Source organism: Salarias fasciatus, unplaced genomic scaffold (genome assembly GCF_902148845.1).
Source record: "Salarias fasciatus unplaced genomic scaffold, fSalaFa1.1, whole genome shotgun sequence".
Lineage (NCBI taxonomy): Eukaryota > Metazoa > Chordata > Actinopteri > Blenniiformes > Blenniidae > Salarias > Salarias fasciatus.
Window position 1 is genome coordinate 30,819 of NW_021941253.1, and position 24,597 is coordinate 55,415.

The following is a 24,597-nucleotide window of genomic DNA, read 5'->3' on the forward strand; positions in this document are numbered from 1 at the left end:
TGAGTTTTGAAAAAAAAACAAAAGACCTTTAAAACTGACACATCGAGGTTCATTTGCATATCTCGGTCAAATTAGATGATGACGTCATTCAAAACGATACATTGTTGCAAACTCCTCAGTCAGGAAGGTTCTAAATGACGTCTTCATACAGAAAGAAGGAACCTGATTGGTGCAAAGTGAGTCACGTGAAGTGACAGAGCTCCAGCCAGAGTCCTGATCATTCAAAGGCAGCTTTTAAAAGGAAGTACAGATATCTATGGTCACACATCTATTGTGTTTCATTATTCATTATCAAATGTAGAAATGCTATCTACAGTTACAAATCAAATGTGACTGGTGCCTTGTCTCATGTTACCACACAGCGACATTTGAATAGTTTAGATTGATTTGAATTGATGGAAAGTCCTTTATTTGTCCCACAGGAGGAAAATGCAGTGTTCCAGCAGCACAGAGAAAAGAAATAGAAATGGAATAGAAATGGGAAATTTACAAAGCCCAACCATAAATAAAAAAAATGTAATATAATTCAAATATAAATTTAGAATAGATATAATTAAATAACAGATATAAACTAACAGATATAAATTAATAATTTACATATAAATTTAGGATAGATATAATTAAATACATAACAGATATACAGTAACAGATATAATTTAAATATAATTCAAATATACTTTTAAAACAGGTACATATGTAGACTATAATAATAATAACAGATATAAATTAAATATATTTCAAATATACAGTTAAGACAGACACATATGTACAATATAATAGAAAAATGTGAGAAACAAAAAATACACAGGAGTTTCACAGAGCTGAACGGATGATGGATGATAATGAATGATTGCCCCCCCCCCCCTCCTTTTTTGATTGATAGGTCAGTGAGAGGCTTGCAGACGTGTTTGAGTCCTCCCAGTCCCATAGCAGCGCTGCACCTGACAGATTCACCAGTATTTTTTTTTTCAGCATGAGAAATACAATGTGTGGCATGAGCGCATGACAAAACACCGAAAAGCGTGACTGTCACGCTCAGTGCGTGAGACTTGAGAGGGATTTTTGGCTGTACTAGCTTGGAGTTAGAAGTAAGAAACAGTACTTCAGTACTTGATCCATTGGGAGAAAACACGAACACACAAACACACACACACACACACACACACACACAGTGCTGCATTTGGAGCAAAGTTTTTGGCTTGTTTCCTGATTGTGTTTTGCAGACCTTATTAAACCCAGGAAATATTCAACATGTCCGATGCTTCAGGGTCTTTCACTGGTTCAGCTTTGCTTCACCTGAATCATCATGCTCGTCTCTCGTTCTAAAAGCTGCCATGACTCTGCTTCTGGACTGTCTGAGGCTTCAGCGCCTGCTGGAAATTCCTCCTAATAACTCAATCATTTGGCAGCAAATGTAGAACATGTGAAATAGTGGAGGTGAAAGAGGTCTGGCATGCTTTTCTCAGAGGAGCAGGAGCTCCCTCTTGTGGTCAGAGTGGAGAACAGCACGTTAGTTCCTGCTGTAGAGTCTTCCTCTGGTACAACTCCTGAGGAATCTCAATCAATATTTAGAAAAAAAACAACTCTAAATCTGCTTCCATTAACTATCAGCTCCTCAACTGGTCTTTTTGGAGTCAGGATGTTTTGTGAAAAACCTTTTTTCGTGGCCTGAATGTCCTCTGATGTGTCTGCATCAGTGTGTCAATAGTGAAGAGTAGCAGGGACAATGTCAGATTCACAATCAGAACTGATTTTAATGCATTCTCTGAATGTCTTAAAGACAAGTCCAAGACATATTTCTCTCTGTCTCTTTATTAACCACAGATCTAAAAAGGACAGAAACAAGATCACTTAAATAAAATCAATATTAATAAAAAAAAAAACCCACAAGGAAAGTAGAAGTGTTTTATGTGTAACTTGGCTGAAGCAGAGTGGCGGTGGTGAAGAGCTCCACCACAGGAGGGGTTGGGTGCTGGAGGCTGCTCCACAGTCGGAGGTCAGCAGGTAGAACAGGAGCTCCTGTGCTCAGTGTGACGATCCTGATGACCTGCACGCCTCGTGAGAAAGTCCCTGGCCTGAAAGAACCCTGTTATTAAGTCTACATCCCTGTTAGAACATCTAGACCCCTGTTGGAAAGTCCAGAACCCTGTTATTAAGTGTAGAATCCTTTCAGAAAGTCTAGAACACAGTCAGAAAGTTTAGAACCCTTTTGGGAAGTCGAGAATCCTGTTGTTTAGTCTAGAGCCCTGTCAGAAAGTCTCGAACCCTGCTGGAATGTCTGGAACCCTGTTAGGAAATAAAGAACCTTATTATTAAATCTAGAACCCTGTTGGAAAGTCTCGAACCCTGTTCCAGAGAGAGGTTTTCAGTCTCAAGTCTTGCCGTCTGACTGGACTGTCTCAGACTGAGATCAGATCGTCTCGTTGACATGAAGACTGAATAAAGTGATCAGATTCAGATTCATCTGCACCAAGAACAGGATCAATCCCATCATGCTTTGAGACATGATCAATCGATCCAGCATCCTGAAGATGATTTGTACGCTGGTTGTGTTTCTTCAGAAAGCGAAGTCTAAACTTCCTCCTGGTCCAGAGTCTGACCCGATCGGATCCGGAGCTAATGACAGACCTGGACCGGATCGGATCCGATCTAATGACAGACCTGGAGCCGATCGGATCCGGAGCTAATGACAGACCTGGACCGGATCGGATCAGGATCTAATGACAGACCTGTTTACATTGTGCAGTTTTCATACACTTTATTACAAATACAAATACTTTAAACAACTAACACTGACTGGATGATCCCCAAGTATGCAAGAATGGACTGATGGATGGATGGATGGATGGATGGATGGATGATGGATGATGGATGATGGATGACAGAATGTTCTGTATTTCCTTGTTGATTTGCTTCTTTTTTATTGACTTATTTCTCTGAAATGGTTCCTGCTTGTTGAAATGCAGCCAGAGTAAGGAAATGATGCTCTTTCTAAATCTGGGCTGCAGACGAATTCCTCCAGCGACAGAAACAAGACCAGCAACACTCCTCTGCTGAAGGTGGATTCCTGACTGACAACAAAAGAAACAGAGATCTGAATCTGAAGACACAACAAAGATCAACAGAGCGCTGAGAAGATGCTGAGTCAGCAGACCTGTCAGGTTTGTTTCGGTTTTTTCTTCAACAGGAAGTATTTGATCGACCTCTGTGGATGTCTTCTTCCTCATACAGTCATGAATACCACAGAGGGAGTTCCAGTTGTTCCAGGATAGTCTCTGGGCTGGATGTCTTTATTCTGATACAGTCAGCTGATCCCTGCTCTGTTTCTTTAAAAGTCCCACATTAAGCAGTTCTTCAACCATTTCACCGAGGTGTCAGAGATCCAACAACACTGGATTCACAGCGTATTTCTCCACACCCCGCCTTGGTCCTGAACTTCAGCCTTTACAGTCCCTTTATCCTGAAGCAGTCCTCGTGTGGTTTGGTGAAGTACTTCAATTCCTGATGTTCAGACACATTCGGTGGTTATTGGAATGCAGAGGCAGTATCTAATGCTTCTTCAGGCCTGGTGAGTGTTGCTGGTATAAGGTTGAAGTCTGTTGTAGAGTCTGGTGCGGACCACCTACAGCCCTGATTCTGGGTGTAGATCTGGATTAAAGGCTTCTTCCTGAGAAGGACGTCAGTCTTCGCGGTGATCCCCTCTGCCGGTGTCCGACAGGAGTGCGGAGTCCTTCCTCTCAGGCCAGTTTGGTGATGGAGACGCTGCCTTTGATCCACAGCGTGTCCACGCTGCCCAGCGCCGTCACTCTGTGGTTGAAGTCAAACAGCTGCTGTCCGTCCACCGACACGCGGAGTCTGCTCTGTTCACACTGGACCTCCATCTGCAGGACACAACGCGAGCGACAGAACACTCAGATCCGGGGGGGGGGTGTTTCTAAATAAATCTGGGAAAATTCAACGTAGTCGTCTGAGAGGACGCCGGTACCTTGAAAGGCTGGTCTCTGATGAAGGGGAAGAAGGGGAGCGTCCTCTCGGCCTCGGTCCAGGCCCCAGCCCTGCACGCTCTCCTCAGGACCTGCTGCTCCCTGAACTGGACGCAGAGCTCCACGGCCACGTCCAGCGGGGGCTCCCCAGAAACCCCGCGGCCACACGTCAGGGCCAGGTAGAACCTGGCAGGGACGAGGACCGCCATCATCCAGCCGGGATTCAGATACGTACACTGTGAGTGTTTCACATCCGCCTGTTGTCTCGAGGCTGCTGCAGACCCGTCAGGAGCTGCCGTCTGCCAGCGTCTCGTTTTCAGCTCGACTCGGTTCGTTTGGATGAACAGGAACTAGAAAAGTACCTGGTTCCACTTCCAGGTACTACCATGTATTAGAAAAGGCTAAAAACTGATTCTCGTGGAACAGAGCAGGAGCTGCAGGAAAAGCCTCATAAAGGAAGCAGGACGGGTCGGATTACCTGTCAGGACGAGAGCTCACGATGCCGAAAACCACCAGCTTCTTCCCAGGCCGGAGTCCACCGCTGATGTGACCTCTGAAGGGAACGGACTGAAAACACAAACGGTAATATCCTTCAAATGGAGGAAAAAAATGAAACATCTCCAAGAGAAGAATGAAGGAAGACAAAGATTTGTGATGCTAAAAAAAAAAAAAAACCTCCAAAGAAACTTGATGCAAGTTCGTTTAAAAGAAAAGAGAGAGGGAATGGATGTTCTCGGTTAAAGAGAAGAACCATTCAGCATCTGCGAACATGATGCTGCACTGTGGACCTGCTGTGGATAGCTATTATTAATTCCATCCAAAGCTCGTCTCTCCTCTACTTGGAGAGAAGATAAACTGTCCTTCACCCTCAGTTCAGTGTTTGGTCCGTGAGATGCAGTGAGGGAACGTTACCAGGGTTGTTCCAGAATCTCTGTCAGAAGATCCAGAAGGAGCTTTGCTCTGATCCGTCACAGCTCGCTGTGGAACGCTCCATTTCTGAAAGGACACACACACCTCACGTTCTAACTCTGACCACAGTCAGCAGGTATTGATCACAAGTTCATGGTTTGTCTCAGTCTGGAACTCAACTTCTGTCACTTTTTCACTTTTTTATTGTGCAAAAACTAAAAGTTTCACCTCCATGCTTCTTCTGAATACTTTTTCAACACACACACACACACACACACACACACACACACACACACACGCTTCGTTTCTGCATAATATATAATTTAACCACAGTAAACGGGGCTCTGTCAGGATCATATTTCCTTCTGTTCACTGACAGAAGCGTTTTTCACGTTCGCAGCGTGACGTCACGCGTCATGTGACCCGAACGCGGAGCAAATCCCGGAAGTTGAAAAGTTTGTGTTCAGACTTCAAAACAAGAGTTTGATCCTTAATCGAGTTTTCTTTCATGGGCAGAACTTTCGGGAACAGTTGACGGGAAACATTTCAGTGGCTTCAGGCGTGTTGAAGTTGAGATTAAACATAAATAAATATGTTTTAAAAAATACACCAAGTTTTTCCCAAAATGATATTTTTTTTAAAGAATGTGAAACCACAGGAATGAAACAACTCTGAACACATGGAATTACTTTTACCTACACTAGTACTGCTGTTTTCACGTTTTGTCAAAAATCTCGAACAACCTTAAATCAGATTTAACAGATATAATTTAGCTCATTCTTCCTTTTATTCCTTCTAACCTGCAGCACAGGTGAATGAGACTTTTACTTTGGAAGTGCTGGCTGGATGTTCTGTTTATTGTTTCTGACATGAGCAAAAGCAGGAAAACGGCGGAATTCAACACGTCTGGAGGGTGCTGCCCCCCCCCACCTCCCCCCCACCCTCGACCTGAGGAGTTCTTACCTTCCTGCCCCTCGTCACGCTCTGACTGTCAGCCATGTCGACCTGCAGGAAGTCCAGCTGAGAACCGAGCTGCAGAGCCTGTTAGTCCGCCTCCAGAGCCTGCAGAGGACTGAGGCAGCTTCAACCTGCTGCTACACACACACACACACACACACACACACACACAGAGAGGGAGGGAGAGAGAGCTGTAATCAGCTGCATGCCTTTGGGTCAACAACAATCAGACTCTTTGTGAGATTGTAGCTGCAGGCAAACACCCAAAAAACTAAACACCTTCTCAGGTCAGTGCACCTAGTTTCATTGCAGCAGATCAAAACAAGCTTTTCAGACTTTCTTTTTATTCTAATGCAAACAGTTGTGCTGATTGAAGGATCAAAACAGATCAGATGAAGTCAAAAACTGTGAAGCGTCTGTAGATACTCTCCACGTTTAGAATTCAAGCACAGAAAACTTCAAAATAAACCAAATAATCCAATCAGTTATAAGAATTCGGCTTTCATGTTTTCTCTCACAATACATAGACATGTGTGTGTGTGTGTGTGTGTGTGTGTGTGTGTGTGTGTGTGTGTGTGTGTGTGTGTCACTGTTTACTGTCGGGATAAAGGAACGCTGAGAGACTGAGAGGATCAGCAGGTTATTTGATAGCTGCCCCCCTCTGGGGCTTTTCCAGGCTCTGGTGGTAAAACACGAGTCAAACCAGGGTCTGTGGAACCCTCCTCTACCCTCCTCTACCCTCCTCTACCCTCCTCTACCCTCCTCTACCCTCCTCTAACCCTCCATCAACCCTCCACCAACCTCAACATGTGATGTTTTCTCAACACAGGACCTGATTTTCCAAACCATCAACATCTTCACTGTGAACAGATCTCAACAGCTGGAGAAACATAGCTTAGGTCTGACCTCAGAACCCACCAAAGACTAACTTTAAAACTCAAGGACTGACTTTAAGGGCAAAGGCGCCTTCACATGGAAAATGTGGAGGGAGAACACTGAGCAACGAAACAACCTCATCTGTGACGCTCAGAAACACTACAGATAAACACAGACATGATCAACAGAAGCAGTAAGCATGAAACTGTCCAAACATTTCAAGCTGTTAAAGAAGGGGAGAGACTTTTGGTGAGAGACAGTTAGAAGGTGAGAGACTTTCAGACTGTTTAATCCCAGATTAATGTCAATAGTCCAGTTGGAATTACAGATCGGAGCTTGTCTGACTGTTAAATCCAGCATTTTTGCAACCAACACAGAATCATCTCGTCTTTTTCTGCTCCTGTAAACGACCCCAGAAACGCTGAAAAGACTCACCAGTCTGAAGCTGAACTACAACTGTCTGTTGACCGGTATTAGAACGAGCCGGTCGCCCTGCTGCCACTTTCAATTCTGTTTTTCTTGGAGTGGAACAATGGAAGGAAGTGAGAGGAAGCTCAAAGAAAGGCCTGAGCTTCAGCACCAGGAAACACAGAGAGCCCACAACCAAGTAGAGTAGAGTAGAGTGTATTAGAGTAGAGTAGAGTGTAGTAGAGTAGAGTAGAGTAGAGTAGAGTGTAGTAGAGTAGAGTAGAGTAGAGCAGAGCAGAGCAGAGCAGAGCGTTACTTTATTGAGCCCAAATTGGGAAATTCTGGAAACAACAGGAGGCAGCTGACAAGGTCAAAATCTCAGCCGCTGCCCGAACCGGTCAGCGTCAGGACCATTAAACCAGTTTTCACTGTAAACAGTCAAAGCTGTAATGCAGAGGTGTCAAACATGTGGCTCTGGGATCAGAACCGGCCCAGTAGAGGGTCCAGTTCAGTCTGCAGGACGACCCGTCAGTGTGTGGACATGACCAAGAAGAGTGACTGCTGTTTCTGTTTCAGCTCAAGAAGCTCTGCTTGATGAACAGTAGTGAATATAAAACACCAACAACAGGTTCTTGCCACACTGTGACAAAATAATGCAGGAGATTTACCCAACAATGCAACAAAGATTGAATTCTTTAAGATTATGAATGTGTAAGACAGATCCACAGAGACTGGAAGAGTCCAGAACGAGAAGTGGACTTTGTCCTCTGTCCTCATCCCACACAGAGGAAGAGAGCCCTGTGGACCTGGATGGTGAAGGACATACTGAAGGTGCTCTGGGTGTCCTGTCAGACCATCGGAAACCGTTTCCATCGGCGTGGTCTGACAGCTCGACCAATGTAAATGTCAACTCTATTTCTGCAGCACATTTAAAAAGGCCTAAGGCCAGCTGAAGTGCTTCACAGTTCAAAAATGAAACAGTAAAAGAACAAGAAAAAAACAATGCAGTAACAGTGAAAGAGAAAGTGTGCTGTCCAGAAGAGGCTCTGCTCAGCTGAAGGCCCGGGTCAACAGGTGGGTTTTAAGATCCAGGGTGAGCAGGTGGGTTTTTAGCCGGGATTTAAAAGCATAAGGCTGTCCGCAGACCGCACTGAGAGGAAAAACTACTCCACAGTCTGGGAGCCACGACTGCAAAGGCTCCAGTTCCTCTGGTTTTTTTAGGAGGGAGGAGTGTCAAGGGTCCGCTGGTCAGCTGACCTCAGGGCTCTGGAGGACTGATGGACTTTGACACGGTCTGATAAATAATCTGGCGCCAGTCCGTTCAGTGACTTAAAAACAAATAGAAGAATCTTAAAATCAATCATGAACCTAACCGGTAGCCACTAGAGCGAGGAAAGCCCCGGAGTTATGTGCTCCGTTTCTTTGTTCTGGTTAGAAGACGAATGGCTGCATTTTGAGCTTCAGGTGGTTCAGTTCAGACTGGTCCATGCCGAGACACAAGGAGTTACAATAATCCAAGCGTGATGAGATGAAAGCTTGAGTGTCTTTGTTTCGATCAGACCTGCTTGGATATGAACTGACTTTATCGAGGAGCTGAAGCTGGAAGAAGCTGGAAGAAGCTGGAGGAAGCCAGCCTTCACCACTGGGCTGATCTGTTTATCAAGTTTGAATACCCCATCAATAATAACACCCAGGTTTTATCCTGTGGTCTTATGTAGGGTGTCAGTGGGCCAAGGGAGCAAGCAAAGACCTGGACCAGGTTAGAGAGCTGGAAGAACCTGGACCAGGTCAGAGAGCTGGAAGAACCTGGACCAGGTCAGAGAGCTGGAAGAACCTGGACCAGGTCAGGGCGACCAAACAGAACAGTTTCAGTTTTGGTTTCAATGAGTCTTATAGCAATGGAAGAGAACGCCATGTTTCCTGAATATTGATCTCAGGGGAAGCATGTAAAGGGAAAACAGTAGGGGGCCCAGAACCAACCTCTGGGGGACTCCACAGGTTTCGAGGGGCCACTAAGGAGGAAAACTGCCCCAACTCTACTCATAAGGGTCGACCAGTGAGGTAGGACTGAAACCAGTCCAAAGCAGTGCCTTTAATGCCCCCACAGCGCTGGAGGGGTGAGCGGAGGGTGGAGTGATCCACTGTGTCGAGCGCTGCAGTCCGATCAAGCAGGATTAAGACAGCACCATCACCACCATCAAGTTAAAAACATGGATACAGCGAGCCAGCGCAGAGTCTGTGGTGAAAAGAACAGGCAGTGAGAGGGGAAATGAAACTGGCAGATGGTCAGATGTAGGTGTGTGGCAGACTTCTGTTATTTTCACATTCAACCTATGAGACAAATGAAGGTCCAAAATGTGACCTTTTTCATGAGCTGGCTCCGTGACAGACTGTGTGAGACCACCTGCAAGGCCCCTGAACACACCACCAGTCACAGGCCTTATGGCCTTCATGGACCAGCGAGCATTTAGCTGGACCAGGGACCAGTGGGTCTAATGGTCTTCAGGGACCAGGGACCAGTGGGCCTCAGAGCTGTTCTCTGATGAAAGTCTGTTCATGATGTAGAAGCTGAGCGCTCTGCACCACCCACTGATGATGGTAGAGGTGCAACAGTGTGGGTAGAGGTGGGGTTGGAGTGTGGCCAGGTGTGTCTGGTCAGTCCAGAGCTGGATGGTCCAGGGACCCAGACTACCTGAAGAGCATCATTCATTCAGTCCCTGAGTCCTGCGGGAACAGCTCAGACCAGTTCATCTCCATGGACCACAAAGCTCCGGCTGCATGGAGGAGGCATCATCAGAGAACTGCTGCTGCAGACTGGGGGAGCTCAGATGGAGAGACCTGGACTTTATCCAGACCTGAATCCCACAGAAAACCCCTGGATCAGCTGAATGACCCTGTAGAGGCTGGTAACTCTGCACCCAGAACCTCAATGACCCGGGTGCTGCCCTTTGAGAAGAGTTTGATGCCATCCTCAGCAGACTATATGTCCACTTGTGACCAGATCAAGGACACATGACAATTTAGTAGGCATATGTTTATGATTCTGTGTTGATAGTTTATGATCCTACTTTTGTGTCTATGATTCTACTTGTGCGTGTCTTTGATTCTATATAGAGGTACATCTGTAACACAGAGTTACACATGTAGACTACATGAGTAACTATGAATTTACTTGTGTATGTCTGTTATTCTAAATAGATGTTAATGGCTGTACCTGTGTAAAACTATGATTCTACCTGTGTATGTCTATGCTTCTATACAGATGTTTATGACTACTTGTGTAACTATGAATTTACTTGTGTGTATCTATTATTCTACTTGTGCAGTCTATTCTATATTGTGTATGACCCTATTTGTGTAAATCAATATTTGTGTATGTCTATGAGTCTATATATAGACATTCATGACTACTTGTGTAAATGTGTGATTCTTGTGTAAATCTGTAATTTTGCTTATTTATATCTGATTCTATATAGACATTTATGATTTTACCTGTTTGTCTATGATTCTACTTCTGTAGCAGAGCCAGAGTGGGGGCAAGGGGGCGGTCGCCCCAGGGCCCACAAGGTCACAGGGCCCCGTTTTATGTGATGTGTTCACATTTACTCGTAAATAAATTATTATAATAAAATGTGCAGTGTGTGCCAGAAGGTATACCATATGAGTGTGGGCTCCAATTTGCCAATTCTTACCTTCTTACTGTCCATGAATGCATCAGAGCTGTAAGCCAGCTGATTGGCTGTGCGGCATGAACGAGATTTTTCTTTTGCACTTGATCTGAACTCTTTGGAGGGAAGTTAAACAGTATGCTAAACACTATGCTAGCCGCTAGCGGTACTACCCAAAACCTTACATCAGAGCCACTGGTGAATCAGTGAAACCTTCAAAAATAATATCTTTATCAGAATGCTGTGGTCTTAAACACCTGCCTATCTGAATGTGCCTTGTGTTGCTCTCTACTATAAGAGACACAGAGTCTATTTTTTTTTCTAATATACATGAATTCCAAAAGATATAGATAGCGGTGTCTATATCTATCTGAATAGATTGTGTAATTTTAGACCAGCTGTGTTCATTTTATATTTAGGCTGTATCAAAGACGGTCCAGATGTAGCCCGTGACTTTTTATCTGAGCTTTCAGCACCATGGACAGCGGACGCTCTGAGATTGACGCCTGTCAGGCTGCATCTGTAGTGAGACCCACGCTCTGCCTCTGTTCTACTTGTATACTTGTCTGTGATTCTTTGTAGATTTTGCTGTTCCTTCTTGTGTGTCTATGATTCTCTTAGATGCTTATGACTACTTGTGTAACTATGAAACTACTTGTGGATGTCTGTTATTCTACTTGTGTGCATCTGTGATTCCATATAGATGTTTATGACTACTTGTGTAAATCTGTTTCTACTTGAGAATATCTATGGTTCTGCTTATGTATGTCTGATTCTACATAGGCGTTTATGATACTACTTGTGTTTGTTTACGATTCTACGTGTGTATATCTATGATTCTACTTGAGGAGGGCTGTAACTCTACTTGTGTTTGTCTATGATTCTACTTGTGTGTGTCTGTGATTCTACTTGTGTGTGTCTGTGTTCCAGCTGCGCTGAAACAATGAGAGAGGGGTCGGAGCGGCACAGTTTACTTTAGTTTGTGGATGTTTTTCTTCTTTTTCGTCCAGTCAGTCTGTTGTTCAGTTACTTTGTTGCTCAGTCCCCGGGTAGTCCGGTACTCCAGGGTCTCTGGAGCGGTTCTGGGTTCTGGTCCTGACGGGAACCGGACCGTGCTCCTCCTCTCAGACTCAGCGAGCCGCGCAGGTTTGGTGAGTTGTTTTGTGTCGGATCAAAGTTCTCTGGAGGACATCGAGGGAGGTTTTCCTCTGATCTGAGCTTGAACTCTGGATTCTCAGCCTTCTTAATTTAAAGTTAAATTAAATCAATTTATAATCTACTGTATGTTCAGATAATCTACTCTAACATTTAACCTGCAGCCCAGAGACATGCAGGGTTTATTCTCTGTTCACAGACAAGTATGAAAGAATAAGACTGAAGCTCTACATTACATTACAAGAAATACATCTAATCTTTCATTTGTGTCTTCACATCATGATCTGTGTTGACACATTTTTAATCACCATAAATATGGATTTAGTGCTAAAAGTCATATTTTAAGCTGATTCCAGATATTTGTTGATGTTTTCTTGATTTGGAGGAACTTTTATTTCTCTTGTGTTTTGTTGACATGCAGTCATTCTGTCCTGACTGTTGGTGACTGTTGAACCTTTGTTTGTGGAAGACTGTTGTGGTATACTGAGTTATAATAATTGTTCAGAGTTGGTATTTTATTCAGGAGTTTGCCCATTAGGGGGCACACAAGTTTGTGTGTTGGAGAATAGAAGAGATGAGGTAGAATATTCAGCAGAAGCTCGTGAGAACAATGATTGTAAGACTGTGCAACTGAAGTAAAGGGACAGTATAAACTTGGAGATGTTGTCTGGAGTTGTTTTCAGTCACGATGCAACAACTGTGTTGTTGTTGTTGTTGTTGTTGTTGTTGTTGTTGTTGTTGTTGTTGTTGTTGTTGTGTGTGTGTGTATGTCGCTGCTCTGGTCCCAGCTGGCCTCTTTTGTCCTGACCACACTGATCAGCATGCACCGTCCCACAGGAGCATCTGTCCCAGCAGACGCTGCTTTTGTCCCCCGCTCAGAGACTGACTGACGTCTCCAACCTCTGTCCACAGAAACTAACAGCAAGGTCAGTGAGGACACAATGGAAGACGGCATGCTCACCCAGCTGGACAAATCTGCTGCAAACAGTCACGAAAAGAGAATTAAAGCTCAAAGACATTATTACTGACTTGATCGAATTAATTCACTGTTCATCTGATATCATGCAGCAACAAGCTTTAATTCAGTTGAATTTTATCCATAAAAATTTTGAAATTTCCGTGGGATTTAACAGGAATTCACCAGGAGCTCACGAGACTGAAGTTGGAAAAATATATTTCAGCATAATTCTGACTAAAACTACCATATTTTATTCAACTACAGTTAAGTTTCTTTGCCCATCTCACACAGCTGACTGCAGGGCTGAGACCACGCCCCCTACAGGCACTGTCTGTGCACATGCACTCCATCACATGCACTGAGGATTTATCCAGTAGGAATACATTGAACAATTTTAATGCATTGCAGCATCAAAACAATCAGTTATATATATTCTTCAAGCAAACATTTGATCATTTCCATCCTGCAGCTGAAAGCTGGTGTTCATTATGTGTGTGAGGGAATCCTGAGAGCTGTGTGTGGAAAACATGCATGACGTGAACCGAGCTGCTGCCTGAAGCCCGGGTCTGTCCCTGCTGCAGAGGATCATGACTTCATGTGGAGACAAACAGACAGACAGTGTCTCCCAGCCGGCCGCTCGCTGTGGCGCTCTGCTCCTGGCACTGAGCTGCAGTCCACCGCAGGAGGAGACCAGCTCGCTGGGGACAGGGGACAGGAGGACCAGCAGGGGACAGGAGGACCAGCAGGGGACAGGAGGACCAGCAGGGGACCGGAGGACCAGCAGGGGACAGGAGGACCAGCAGGGGATAGGAGGACCAGCAGGGGACAGGAGGACCAGCAGGGGATAGGAGGACCAGCAGGGGACAGGAGGACCAGCAGGGGACCGGAGGACCAGCAGGGGACAGGTGGGCCAGCAGGGGACAGGAGGACCAGCAGGGGACCGGTGGACCAGTAGGGGACAGGAGGACCAGCAGGGGACCGGTGGACCAGTAGGGGACAGGAGGACCAGCAGGGGACAGGAGGACCAGCAGGGGACAGGAGGACCAGCAGGGGACAGGAGGACCAGCAGGGGACCGGTGGACCAGCAGGGGACAGGAGGACCAGCAGGGGACCGGTGGACCAGCAGGGGACAGGAGGACCAGCAGGGGACCGGTGGACCAGTAGGGGACAGGAGGACCAGCAGGGGACCGGTGGACCAGTAGGGGACAGGAGGACCAGCAGGGGACAGGAGGACCAGCAGGGGACAGGAGGACCAGCAGGGGACCGGTGGACCAGCAGGGGACAGGAGGACCAGCAGGGGACCGGTGGACCAGCAGGGGACAGGAGGACCAGCAGGGGACCGGTGGACCAGTAGGGGACAGGAGGACCAGCAGGGGACAGGAGGACCAGCAGGGGACCGATGGACCAGTAGGGGACAGGAGGACCAGCAGTGGACAGGTGGACCGGCAGGGGACAGGAGGACCAGCAGGGGACAGGTGGACCGTCAGGGGACAGGAGAACCAGCAGTAGACAGGAGGACCGGCAGGGGACCGGTGGACCAGTAGGGGACAGGAGGACCAGCAGGGGACAGGAGGACCGGCAGTGGACAGGTGGACCAACAGTGGACAGGAGGACCAGCAGGGGACAGGTGGACCGGCAGTGGACAGGAAGACCAACAGTGGACAGGAGGACCAGCAGTGGATAGGTGGACCGGCAGGGGACAGGAGGACCAGCAGGGGACAGGTGGATCGGCAGGGGACAGGAGGACCAGCAGTGGACAGGAAGACCAACAGTGGACAGGAGGACCAGCAGTGGACAGGTGGACCGGCAGGGGACAGGAGGACCAGCAGGGGACAGGAGGACCGGCAGGGGACAGGAGGACCGGCAGGGGACAGGAGGACCAGCAGGGGACAGGAGGACCAGCAGTGGACAGGTGGACCGGCAGGGGACAGGAGGACCAGCAGTGGACAGGTGGACCGGCAGGGGACAGGAGGACCAGCAGGGGACAGGTGGATTGGCAGGGGACAGGAGGACCGGCAGTGGACAGGAGGACCAGCAGTGGACAGGTGGACCGGCAGGGGACAGGAGGACCAGCAGGGGACAGGAGGACCAGCAGTGGACAGGTGGACCGGCAGGGGACAGGAGGACCAGCAGGGGACAGGTGGATCGGCAGGGGACAGGAGGACCAGCAGTGGACAGGAAGACCAACAGTGGACAGGAGGACCAGCAGTGGACAGGTGGACCGGCAGGGGACAGGAGGACCAGCAGGGGACAGGAGGACCGGCAGGGGACAGGTGGACCGGCAGGGGACAGGAGGACCAGCAGGGGACAGGAGGACCGGCAGGGGACAGGAGGACCGGCAGGGGACAGGAGGACCAGCAGTGGACAGGTGGACCGGCAGGGGACAGGAGGACCAGCAGGGGACAGGTGGATTGGCAGGGGACAGGAGGACCGGCAGTGGACAGGAAGACCAACAGTGGACAGGAGGACCGGCAGTGGACAGGTGGACCGGCAGGGGACAGGAGGACCAGCAGGGGACAGGAGGACCAGCAGTGGACAGGTGGACCGGCAGGGGACAGGAGGACCAGCAGTGGACCGGTGGACCACCTGCACGGTAGCAGCACCTCCACTGTCTCCTGCAGACGGAGCCAGTGTTCCCAGAAAGTGCTGTTTTTGCCGGTTTACACCTTCAACACCTTCATCACGCTAATTAGAGAAGTAAAGTTTTAAGTTTAAGAAAGAGAGAAAAGTGTCACCAGCTCAACAGATTGTTGTTGAGTGGCCAAAGACTTCAGGTTGATGACAGACATCTGGCGTGAGTCCCCCGTTCTCATCGTCTCACGTTCAAGTCAGAACGCGTCGCGGCGTTGAGGACCTGTTGGTGGGCCTGCTGTTTCCTCAGACGGCCATCGGTGTTCTTCAGTCAGCTGACTGCCTTCCTCTGACTGCGCCTGCAGGTGGTTCGTACCCGTGCTGATGGAGAAGCCGCCACGCTGACGGAGGACGTCCGTTTCAGTGGGCCGAGAAATCATCTCCTCCGAAGCCATGGTCAGATACGGAGAGCTCATCGTTCTCGGGTAAAATCCCCTCGGCAGGCCGCCTCCAAGCTGGATGTGGTGAACCAGAAGTCAAAAACCTGCTGTACTTCCTGTGCTGGAGCCACTTTATCTAGAGCACTGTTCACAAAACAACACATGCACATCCTGTCCTACATAAAACAAGCTTTGATGGTCTACTTCACCTCCAGGCATGGGCAGTGTGGAAAATCAAGTAAATTAAACCTCTGCTCATGGGTAACATATGAAAAGAGCATAAAATAACTACACCAGCTGAAAATACATCAAAACTGAAGCATACTCTGTTTGGATAAATATGCTTCAATCAGTTGGCTGTCTGTGCTGAACAGACTGCTGCTTGAATTTAAAATGAAGTCACAACAGGAACACGATCTTGAAGGTTGTTTTTTATTTTGTGAGAAGTCAACTTGTAGGCACTTATCAAATGCACAACAAGTACTCACTCAATGAGGGATCAATGATGATTAAAAAAGAACAACAACAAAAACAACAACAATCTGAAATGGAGTCAAGTCCAGGAAAGAATCGCTGATGGACTGGAGAGAAAGTGTGTGTGCCTGGCGAATGGAGGCAGGCCTGTCACGCTGTGCACGGTGTTTGTCGAAGACTTCCTTCCTTCAGTAACGTCTCTCGTCTCGTTTGGCGTGAAGGTCTAACGGCTCTCCGCCCGGCGGGGAGAAGGGGAGGCGGAGGAGCCGCCTGGCCCTGTGCAGCAGGAGCAAGGCGAACGGAGTGAAAGCCGGCGCGGTGCACCCGTCGTGCACACCGCAGGCCGCCAAGGTGAGGGCCCAGACCTGACCCCACGACCCCCGGAAGGCTCTCTCTCAACGGCCGGTCTCTTGTGTTTCCGAAGGCGGTCAGCAGCAAGGAGCAGCACAGCATCTCGTACAGCGTGTCCGGCTCGCAGACCGTGGTGGTGGAGTACGCTCACGACTGCACCACCGACATGTTCCAGGTGTGTGCACGGCACCGCACGCCGCCATTAACACATCCGGACTGAGACGTGACTGCAGTCATCCAGAACCTCCCGTCGTGGAAAATTTGCACCGGCATAAGAAACCTGAGACAGTTTCCTGAGAGGTGGATCTGTTTCACCCCGAACACAAACAGGTGCTTCCTGTCAACCGTCAGAGCGTCAGTACGCTTTGCTTCTCGGCATGGGTGTGTGGTTTCGATCTCCATCTAGGATTCGTAGAACTTGATGATGTTTGTTTCTGCGCACAGAGGAGAGAATAAAAACACTGAAACAGCAAGAACAGAAGGGTTTCTACTGGCAGCTGAACAGATGAACTCAATTATAAAACTCAATCATGTGCATAAAGACCAGATATAATGTTTCCCTCTCCACTCCTGTGTTCGATCGCAGATCGGTCGCTCTACGGAGAACCCCATTGACCTTGTGGTGACGGACACGGTTCCAGTGGTTCAGGAACAGGGCCGGTCTGATGCTCAGGCGCTCCAGAGCACCATTTCCCGCTTCGCCTGCCGCATCATCTGCCAGAGAGACCCGCCGCACGCCGCTCGGATCTACGCCGCCGCCTTCGACTCCTCCAGGAACATCTTCCTCGGGGTAAGGGGATGGAGCGGGAGGTGGAGGAGGGGAGGCGGCGGTATCGTCCGGAACGATCCAGAAACGCCTCTGATGCTCCGTCTGCAGGACAAAGCTGCCAAGTGGAGGACGAAGGACGGCCGGATGGACGCTCTGACCACAAACGGCGTCCTGGTGATGCATCCTCTCCGCGGCTTCAGCCAGGACTCCAGACCGGGCGTCTGGAGGGAGGTGTCGGTCTGCGGGGGGGTCTTCGCCCTGCGGGAGACCCGGTCGGCTCAGCAGAGCGGGAAGCCGGTGAGTCGGGTTCATCCGGGTCGGGCTCTGTGCGCCGGGCTTCCACTGAGACGTGTCCCGGTCTTCAGGTGGACTCCGAGTCCAACGAGCTGGTGGACGGTTCCCTCATCGACCTCTGCGGTTCCACGCTGCTGTGGCGGACCGCCGAGGGCCTGGCGCTGACGCCCACCGTCAAACACCTGGAGGCGCTGCGGCAGGAGCTGAACGCCGGCCGGCCGCAGTGCCCGGTGGGCCTCAGCACGCTGGCCTTCCCCAGCCTCCGCCGCAGGGACGTCCCGGACCACCGGCAGCCCTGGGCCTACCTGGCGTGCGGCCACGTGCACGGCTACCACGGCTGGGGGGGGCGGCGGGACCCGCAGGTGGAGGCGGAGCGCCAGGTGAGAGAGTGCCCCATGTGCCGGGCGAGGGGCCCTTACGTGCCGCTGTGGCTGGGCTGCGAGGCCGCCTTCTACGTAGACGCCGAGCCCCCCACCCACGCCTTGGCCCCCTGCGGTCACGTCTGCTCGGAGAAGACGGCGGCCTACTGGAGCCGGGTCCCGCTGCCGTGCGGGACGCACGCCTTCCGCGCCGCCTGTCCGTTCTGCATCGCGCCGCTGAGCGAGCGCCCCGGCGGCGTCAGGCTCATCTTCCAGAGCCCGCTGGACTGAGACCCCTCAGACCTGATCCCAGGTCTCTCTAACTGAGTTTAACCTCATTCCAGGCTCTGCCGTTGTTTTTTAGGGATGTCCCAATCCGATCGGAACATTTGGCGATTTCTGATTGATCAGCAAATCCGGCTGATCACCTCACCGATCGGCTGCCGTCCACTGGATGATTAGCGGCCAGCGCATTAGCAGCGTTAGCATCCAGAGGCTAACATGTCAGCAGTCTGGAGGTCCAGTCCTGCCTCCAGATCCAGACCTGACCTGGGATCACATGAGAACCGTTTGAGACGTTACCCTCCAGCCAGCATAGAGCTGTGCTCCATGTAAGCAACGGAACTTTCCCAACAGGACGGTGAATGAAAAGTCGCACTTTTCTCAATAAAAGTCAATGCAGGCTTACAGTAATTTAAATGTACATTTTCCAAATAAAACTTTTTATTTATTATTTTTTTCTGCTATATTTGTAATATAGCTTTAGTAATGAACCTATCAGATTCAGAAAGTATCGGCATTGACTGATTCTGGAATATGACTCATGGGATCGTTTCGGGGCAGAAAACGGCGATCAGGACGTCTCTGCTGTATTTATTGAGCCTCTTGAGTATTTATTGATCCGAGCCTCTTTTTGAACGCAGTTTAGTTCTCTAAATCCTTCATGGACCCAGCAGGTCGTGTGTGAAAGAAACCAATCGATCACTCACAACTTCCATGTGAGTTTTGTGTCAACATCCTGTTTGTTCACATGACAACGTGGCATTCATTGAATTTTTGTTGTTTATGTTTACAGTGCAGTAATCTTTATTTTTTTGATTGATTTTTGTAAAGAAATACTCATAAATGTGAATTATACAACCTAAGAACCACTTATGTTACTCTCTAACAGAGTTCATCAATAAAATATGTTGTGTGTAGAGAAATTAACATTTGAACAGACTGAAGACTGGAGTCCTGTTTCTTGACTTTACTAATGTGGTTTTACTGTTTATACTATTTATTGTGGTTTGGACATTTTTCACATCTACCTCATACCATTAAACCTATTTGTGTTTTTAAATGGAGTATTTCTGGTTCTCTGTCTGGATTTGGGTTTGCTGGAGTGAGGGATGATGGGAGAGGCTCCGTCTGATTAAAGTAAATGTTTGAATGGTCAGAGCTGTGGCTTCTCCGTCCGTTCAGGAGGTCGGTTCACGGCCAGACGGCTCCAGTCCGCTCATCGCTGTGAAACGCCTCTGATTCCTGGAAAAGGAGGGGAGCAGAACAAACGCCGTAAACCTCGTTATCGGCTCACCCGGCGTCCGACGACCCGACCTTTAGCTCCATTTCATCTCAGGACTCCACCCACCAGCTCCACCCGTCAACTCGCTCTTTATCTGGACAGCATTCAGATATAGCCTTCATCTCATCACTTCAGAATTCTTTACACATAATTCAAACAAGCTCAGTCACCACGTGGATACATGGAACCGTTTGTCACATTTTATCATGTGATATAAATCCAGTGAAATCACTGAGTAACTACATACAGCTCTCTGCAGGCCACACCTCCACATTCCTGATCCTCGCTCTCCTGGAGACACGAACAGCCGGTCTCTGCCTGTAGCAGCACACCCGGGGAAAATAAAGCTCAGGAGTCACTCACCATGTCAGTGTGGTCTGTTGAAAGGACAACAGATAAAATCTACTTTCTCAGATTTTACCTGAACCTGATGTTGGAATTTTTTGTGCCTGTAAAGCTGAAACTTCAGTAACAGTCTTGAACTCCTTTCAGGATTTGTGCAAGTGGCGTTTCTTCCTCCCTGACTGTCTTTCCTTCATATTAAACTCATATAAACCTGATATTTGGCTCAGCAGTGCAGCCAGTCGGCATGAAACCTCTTCTCAGTGTTTTCAGTCTTCATATCATCCATGATGTCGTCACAGCTGTGAGAGTCTCGTCTCTATTAAAACAGAATGTAATCTGTAAACGACGGCCTTTTGAAAGCTTCATGGAGACTCTACAGAGGACTCAGTTCACTCAGACCCAACGGAGGATACAGACCAGGGGCGTCAAACATAAGGTCTGTGGGCCAAATCCGGCCGGGCAGGTTCTCCAATCCGGTCCAGGAAGTGACTTTTCACCAAAGTTTATCAGAACGTGAATGTGACTTACTACAGCCATCTCAGGTTCCATTCCCTATCTGTCCACATGTCAAAACGTCTTTGAGCAAGACACTGAACCTCCACCTGTACAGTCTCTACTGCTGTGTGAATGAACGGGGGATGTGATTAATGATGAAAAGTGTTATGTAGGTGAAATTAATTTAGCATCAAGTGAAACATTTTGCAAAAACTCATTTTTCTAAAACTTCTGCTCAATGGCACAACAGAGGAAATGTTTCAAGAGAAAGACTGCAGGTTATCATGAACTCTTGTGAACCCCTGAACTAAGATGAGTGACTGCTCTGCTGTAAATGGTTTTATCAGTGTTTTCAGTTTCACTGTGATGAGGTCTGGACTCCAGGGTGCAGTGATGTGACTGAAACAAGGGATCATATTCCGTGTAGGAGCTGTGAATGTCAGGGTGCTGTTCTTTCACTTTCAGTTTCACTGTGAGTCAGAGTGCTGCTGGGTGTCGTCCTCTCTCAGTGATCAGCAGCAGACAGCAGAGCTCTCAGCCTCTCGGGGACATGGCCAGCACCCGCTTCACCGGTGAGTCCTGGAGCTCCTTCCCTCTGCAGCTCATCACTTCATCACTTCACCACTTCATCACTTCATCACTTCATCACTTCTCCTCATTCTGATGTCTTCACTCGGAGGGACACGGTGTGCTCCTGGGGTGTTTCTGTTCCCTGTCTTTATTTTGACTCCACCCTCACCGGGGGTCCGGTGTTGTAGTATTTGGTGACTGCCACCCCCCCCCCCCCCCCCCCTCCCTCACGAGCCTGACTTAGGTTCCACATCACCCGGCTTTCTGTCAATTACTGCTGTCTGCTGCTGTCGTTTTAGAGTTGGGAGGGTCCTTCACAGTGGGTTTGTGTGTGTGTGTGTGTGTGTGTGTGTGTGTGTGTGTGTGTGTGTGTGTGTGTGTGTGTGTGTGTGCTGCGCGTGACGTTGATGAAGGTGCAGCTTTAATTTTATACTGATTGTTTCCTGTTTAGCACTTTGTGTTCTTTTTTCTGAAAATGAAAAGTGCTACAGAAATAAAGTTTGATTTGATTTGATTTGATTTGAATTCATCTTCACATTTTCTGACGTCCCACGTCCGTTAAGTCAAACAATTAAAAGTTTTAGTGGCAGCAAAGTGTTAAATGTGAAGCTTTGGTTTGAAGCTGAACTCATCACCATGAGTCCTCTCATGGTTTTAAATGTGAAATGAAATGTGGTGTTTTCTGGTTGATGTGTGGCTGAGCGGCTGTGTGCTCGGTTCTGCTTCATTTGCTGATTTCCTCAGTTCAGACATGAGGTTCTCCACTGTGTGGAGGGAACATAAGAACTCCAACATGCTGAGGATGTCAAACATGGTCCAGCAGAACAGGATCTGTCTGGATGATTCCTCCTGTGGCCAAATCAAACTGAGCTGACCATTAATGTTGTTCTGTGTCTTTCCTGCAGAGCGCAGCGACGAGCTGAGGATCGTCATGGTGGGAAAGACAGGAAATGGGAAGAGCGCCACAGGAAACACCATTCTGCTCCAAGACTGCTTCAAATCCAAGTTCTGTGCCAAATCCATCACGGTGGACTGCTCCGAAGGCAGCGCGGTGCTCTTCGGCCAGCGGGTGAGCGTCATCGACACTCCGGGGCTGTTCGACACCCGGTTCGGTGAAGATAAGACGACCAAGGACATGAGTCAGTGCATCCATTACTCCCTCCCTGGACCGCACGTCTTCCTGCTGGTCGTCAGGCTGGGCAGGTACACCGAGGAGGAGCAGCAGACGGTGCAAAGGATCCAGAAGCTGTTCGGCCAGGCTGCAGACAGGTACAGCATGGTCCTCTTCACTCATGGAGACCTTCTAGAAGGTTCCACCATCGAGGAGTTCCTGGCTGAAAGCCCAGAGCTGCAGGACCTGGTGGCCAGATGCAACAACCAGTACCACGTCTTCAACAACAAGAGCAGAGACCGCTCCCAGGTCCAGCAGCTGCTGCAGAAGATCAGAAAGGTGGTGCAGAAGAACGGAGGACGACACTACACCAACCAGATGTTCCAGGAGGCTGAGAGGGCCGTCCAGGAGGAGAAGAGACGCATCCAGGAGGAGAAGCAACGCCTCCTGAGGGAGGAAGAGGAGAGACGCCGCCGGCAACAGGAGGAAAGAGAAAGGCAATTACAAGAACAAATGGCGAGGGTGAGAGCACAGCTCGATGCTGAGAGGAGGGAGAGGGAGGAGGAGCAGAGGAGGGAAACTGAGAGGAGGAGGCGGGAGAGGGAGGAGCAGAGGAGGAGGGAACAGCAAGAGAGAGAAGAAGAAAGAAGGAGGGAGCAAGAAGAATGGCAGAGGGAGGTGGAGAGAGAGAAGAGGCGTTTGGAGGAGCAGATGGAGAGAGAGATAAGAGAGGAGCAGAGAAGACGAGAGGAGCAGAGAAGACGAGAGGAGCAGAGAAGACGAGAGGAGGAGGAGAGCTGCACCATTCTGTGATCTGACCACATCCTGCAGCGTCTCATCCTGCAGTGGCGTTAAAGCCGGCGCTCTGCTCTGGTCCTGCAGGCAGACCGCCGGGACGGGAGCTCAGAGCTCCGCCTCTCTCCATCCTCTGATTCTGAGTTCACACAGCTCCAGCAGCTTCGCAGCAGGTGGAGGAGGGAGGACCATTCAGACTGGAATCACTCCGCTCCTTTACAGTCAGCTTCTTTAGTTCCTGGATGAATTCTGCACATTATGAGTGTTTAGCTTCACACTGACCATCAGGCTGGAAGAGGGAACACTGATGATTCCTCCTGAAACTCACTGAAGAGACTGAAAGATGATGAAGATGATGGTGATGAAGATGATGTGTGTGCACTAATTGAATAAACGTAATGTGTCACCTCACTGCTCTGTGTGAAACAGACTTTTATTGATGCAACATTATGTCAGATAATAAAAGTTATAAAGAGTAAGAAGAATTCTGGTCAGAACGAAAGATGGAAACAGACTTTTATTGCTCGGCTCTTCTAGATTTCACTCCTTTAGTTTGACTTGTGCACCTTTTTTTTTTAGAACTTTTTATTTTGATTTCTTTTTTCATTTGAACAGAAACCCATCTGAGACAGGGTGATTGTTGGAAAATAAAGGCACAAAACATATTGCATAGATAGATGTTACTGAAAATGATGCAAATGTTCATCTGGTAAACAATAAACCAAAGAAAACAAGCATGGAGAAGAACATCAGTAAATAAATAAATGACTTATGAGTGTTTCCACATGTTTGTTCAGCTTCTCTTCCAGGAGCACCAGGCTCTCAGGACAACATGAGTCCTCTGAGCCTTTTCACTCGTCCCTGTTGGAATATTTCATAACATAAAACTGGAGTTTCACGGTTTCGGCTGTGGGCTCCACCAAGTCTGTCTCCTCCCCTTTTGATCACGTTGACCATCTTCTCTGCCATGATTTAGTGTAAAACTCCAGCGATCAGCAGGTTCTTTATTTATGAAAACACTCCTGAGGCCCTTCACACTGAACAGTCATGGTAGAAAGTTGAAGGTGGAACATGAGGGGAATCCACCCTCACAGCCTTCCAGGTGAACTGTGATTTATTAAAGGAAGCATGAACACAGATCTGTGAATGAACACTTTAATAAATCTGATCACTTTTGGAGCACGTCATTTTCTGCTTTTGTGTGCATGTACACTTTTAGACTGGATCCTCCGTGATGTTTTATGAATGAGGCTTTTGTGCTCTCAATTCAATTCTGCCACCTTGACATCTTGAGCAAATCCTGACCATCAACAAACGTTCATTCATTATCTTCCGCTTCTTTCCTTTCGGGGTGGCGGGTGGCTGGAGCCGATCCCAGCTGCTATGGGCGACGGCGGGGTATGCCCTGGACAGGCCGCCAGTCTGTCGCAGGGCTGACATGTATATACATACAGACGTACAACCATTCACTCACACATTCATACCCAGGGGCAATTTAGGGTGACCAATTAACCTGACGTGCATGTTTTTGGACCGTGGGAGGAA

At 48.5% G+C, this 24,597-nt stretch overlaps 3 protein-coding genes and 1 long non-coding RNA gene across 7 annotated transcripts in view; 2 read left to right on the forward strand and 2 right to left on the reverse strand.

Moving 5' to 3' along the window:
- Positions 1–19,302, reverse strand: part of LOC115384558 (uncharacterized) — a 21,439-nt gene extending 2,137 nt beyond the window's left edge. Inside the window, exons 1-2 of the long non-coding RNA XR_003930901.1 lie at positions 19,292–19,302; positions 18,507–18,519 (exon numbers count right to left, since the gene is read on the reverse strand). This is a non-coding gene — a long non-coding RNA (uncharacterized LOC115384558). The remainder of the gene's footprint in view (positions 1–18,506; positions 18,520–19,291) is intronic.
- On the reverse strand, positions 1,891–7,225 carry LOC115384557 (galectin-related protein-like). Of its 3 annotated transcripts, none has more exons than XR_003930900.1 (7): positions 7,161–7,225; positions 5,856–5,986; positions 4,896–4,979; positions 4,462–4,550; positions 3,986–4,169; positions 3,155–3,881; positions 1,891–3,071 (listed from the first exon to the last, which is right to left on the reverse strand). XR_003930900.1 is itself a non-coding variant. In XM_030086819.1 (6 exons), exons 2-6 carry the CDS (start codon positions 5,889–5,891, stop codon positions 3,738–3,740), a joined length of 537 nt encoding a protein of 178 aa, XP_029942679.1. In that variant the 5' UTR covers positions 5,892–5,986; positions 7,161–7,225; the 3' UTR covers positions 1,891–3,737. The 3 variants fall into 3 exon arrangements, 1 of the variants encoding a protein (XP_029942679.1); XR_003930899.1 differs by having other exon boundaries at positions 1,891–2,628; positions 2,696–3,881; XM_030086819.1 differs by having other exon boundaries at positions 1,891–3,881.
- LOC115384554 (E3 ubiquitin-protein ligase pellino homolog 1-like) lies at positions 11,817–19,477 on the forward strand. Of its 2 annotated transcripts, XM_030086816.1 has the most exons (8): positions 11,817–11,952; positions 12,794–12,882; positions 15,851–15,970; positions 16,621–16,750; positions 16,824–16,925; positions 17,337–17,540; positions 17,628–17,816; positions 17,885–19,477. In XM_030086816.1, exons 3-8 carry the CDS (start codon positions 15,939–15,941, stop codon positions 18,461–18,463), a joined length of 1,236 nt encoding a protein of 411 aa, XP_029942676.1. In that variant the 5' UTR covers positions 11,817–11,952; positions 12,794–12,882; positions 15,851–15,938; the 3' UTR covers positions 18,464–19,477. The 2 variants fall into 2 exon arrangements, with proteins under 2 accessions (XP_029942676.1, XP_029942677.1); XM_030086817.1 differs by lacking the exon at positions 11,817–11,952 and having other exon boundaries at positions 12,645–12,882.
- Positions 19,478–21,060: 1,583 nt separating this feature from the next.
- LOC115384556 (GTPase IMAP family member 4-like) lies at positions 21,061–23,502 on the forward strand. Its single transcript, XM_030086818.1, has 2 exons — positions 21,061–21,148; positions 22,052–23,502. Exons 1-2 carry the CDS (start codon positions 21,127–21,129, stop codon positions 23,068–23,070), a joined length of 1,041 nt encoding a protein of 346 aa, XP_029942678.1. The 5' UTR covers positions 21,061–21,126; the 3' UTR covers positions 23,071–23,502.
- Positions 23,503–24,597: the final 1,095 nt, after the last annotated feature.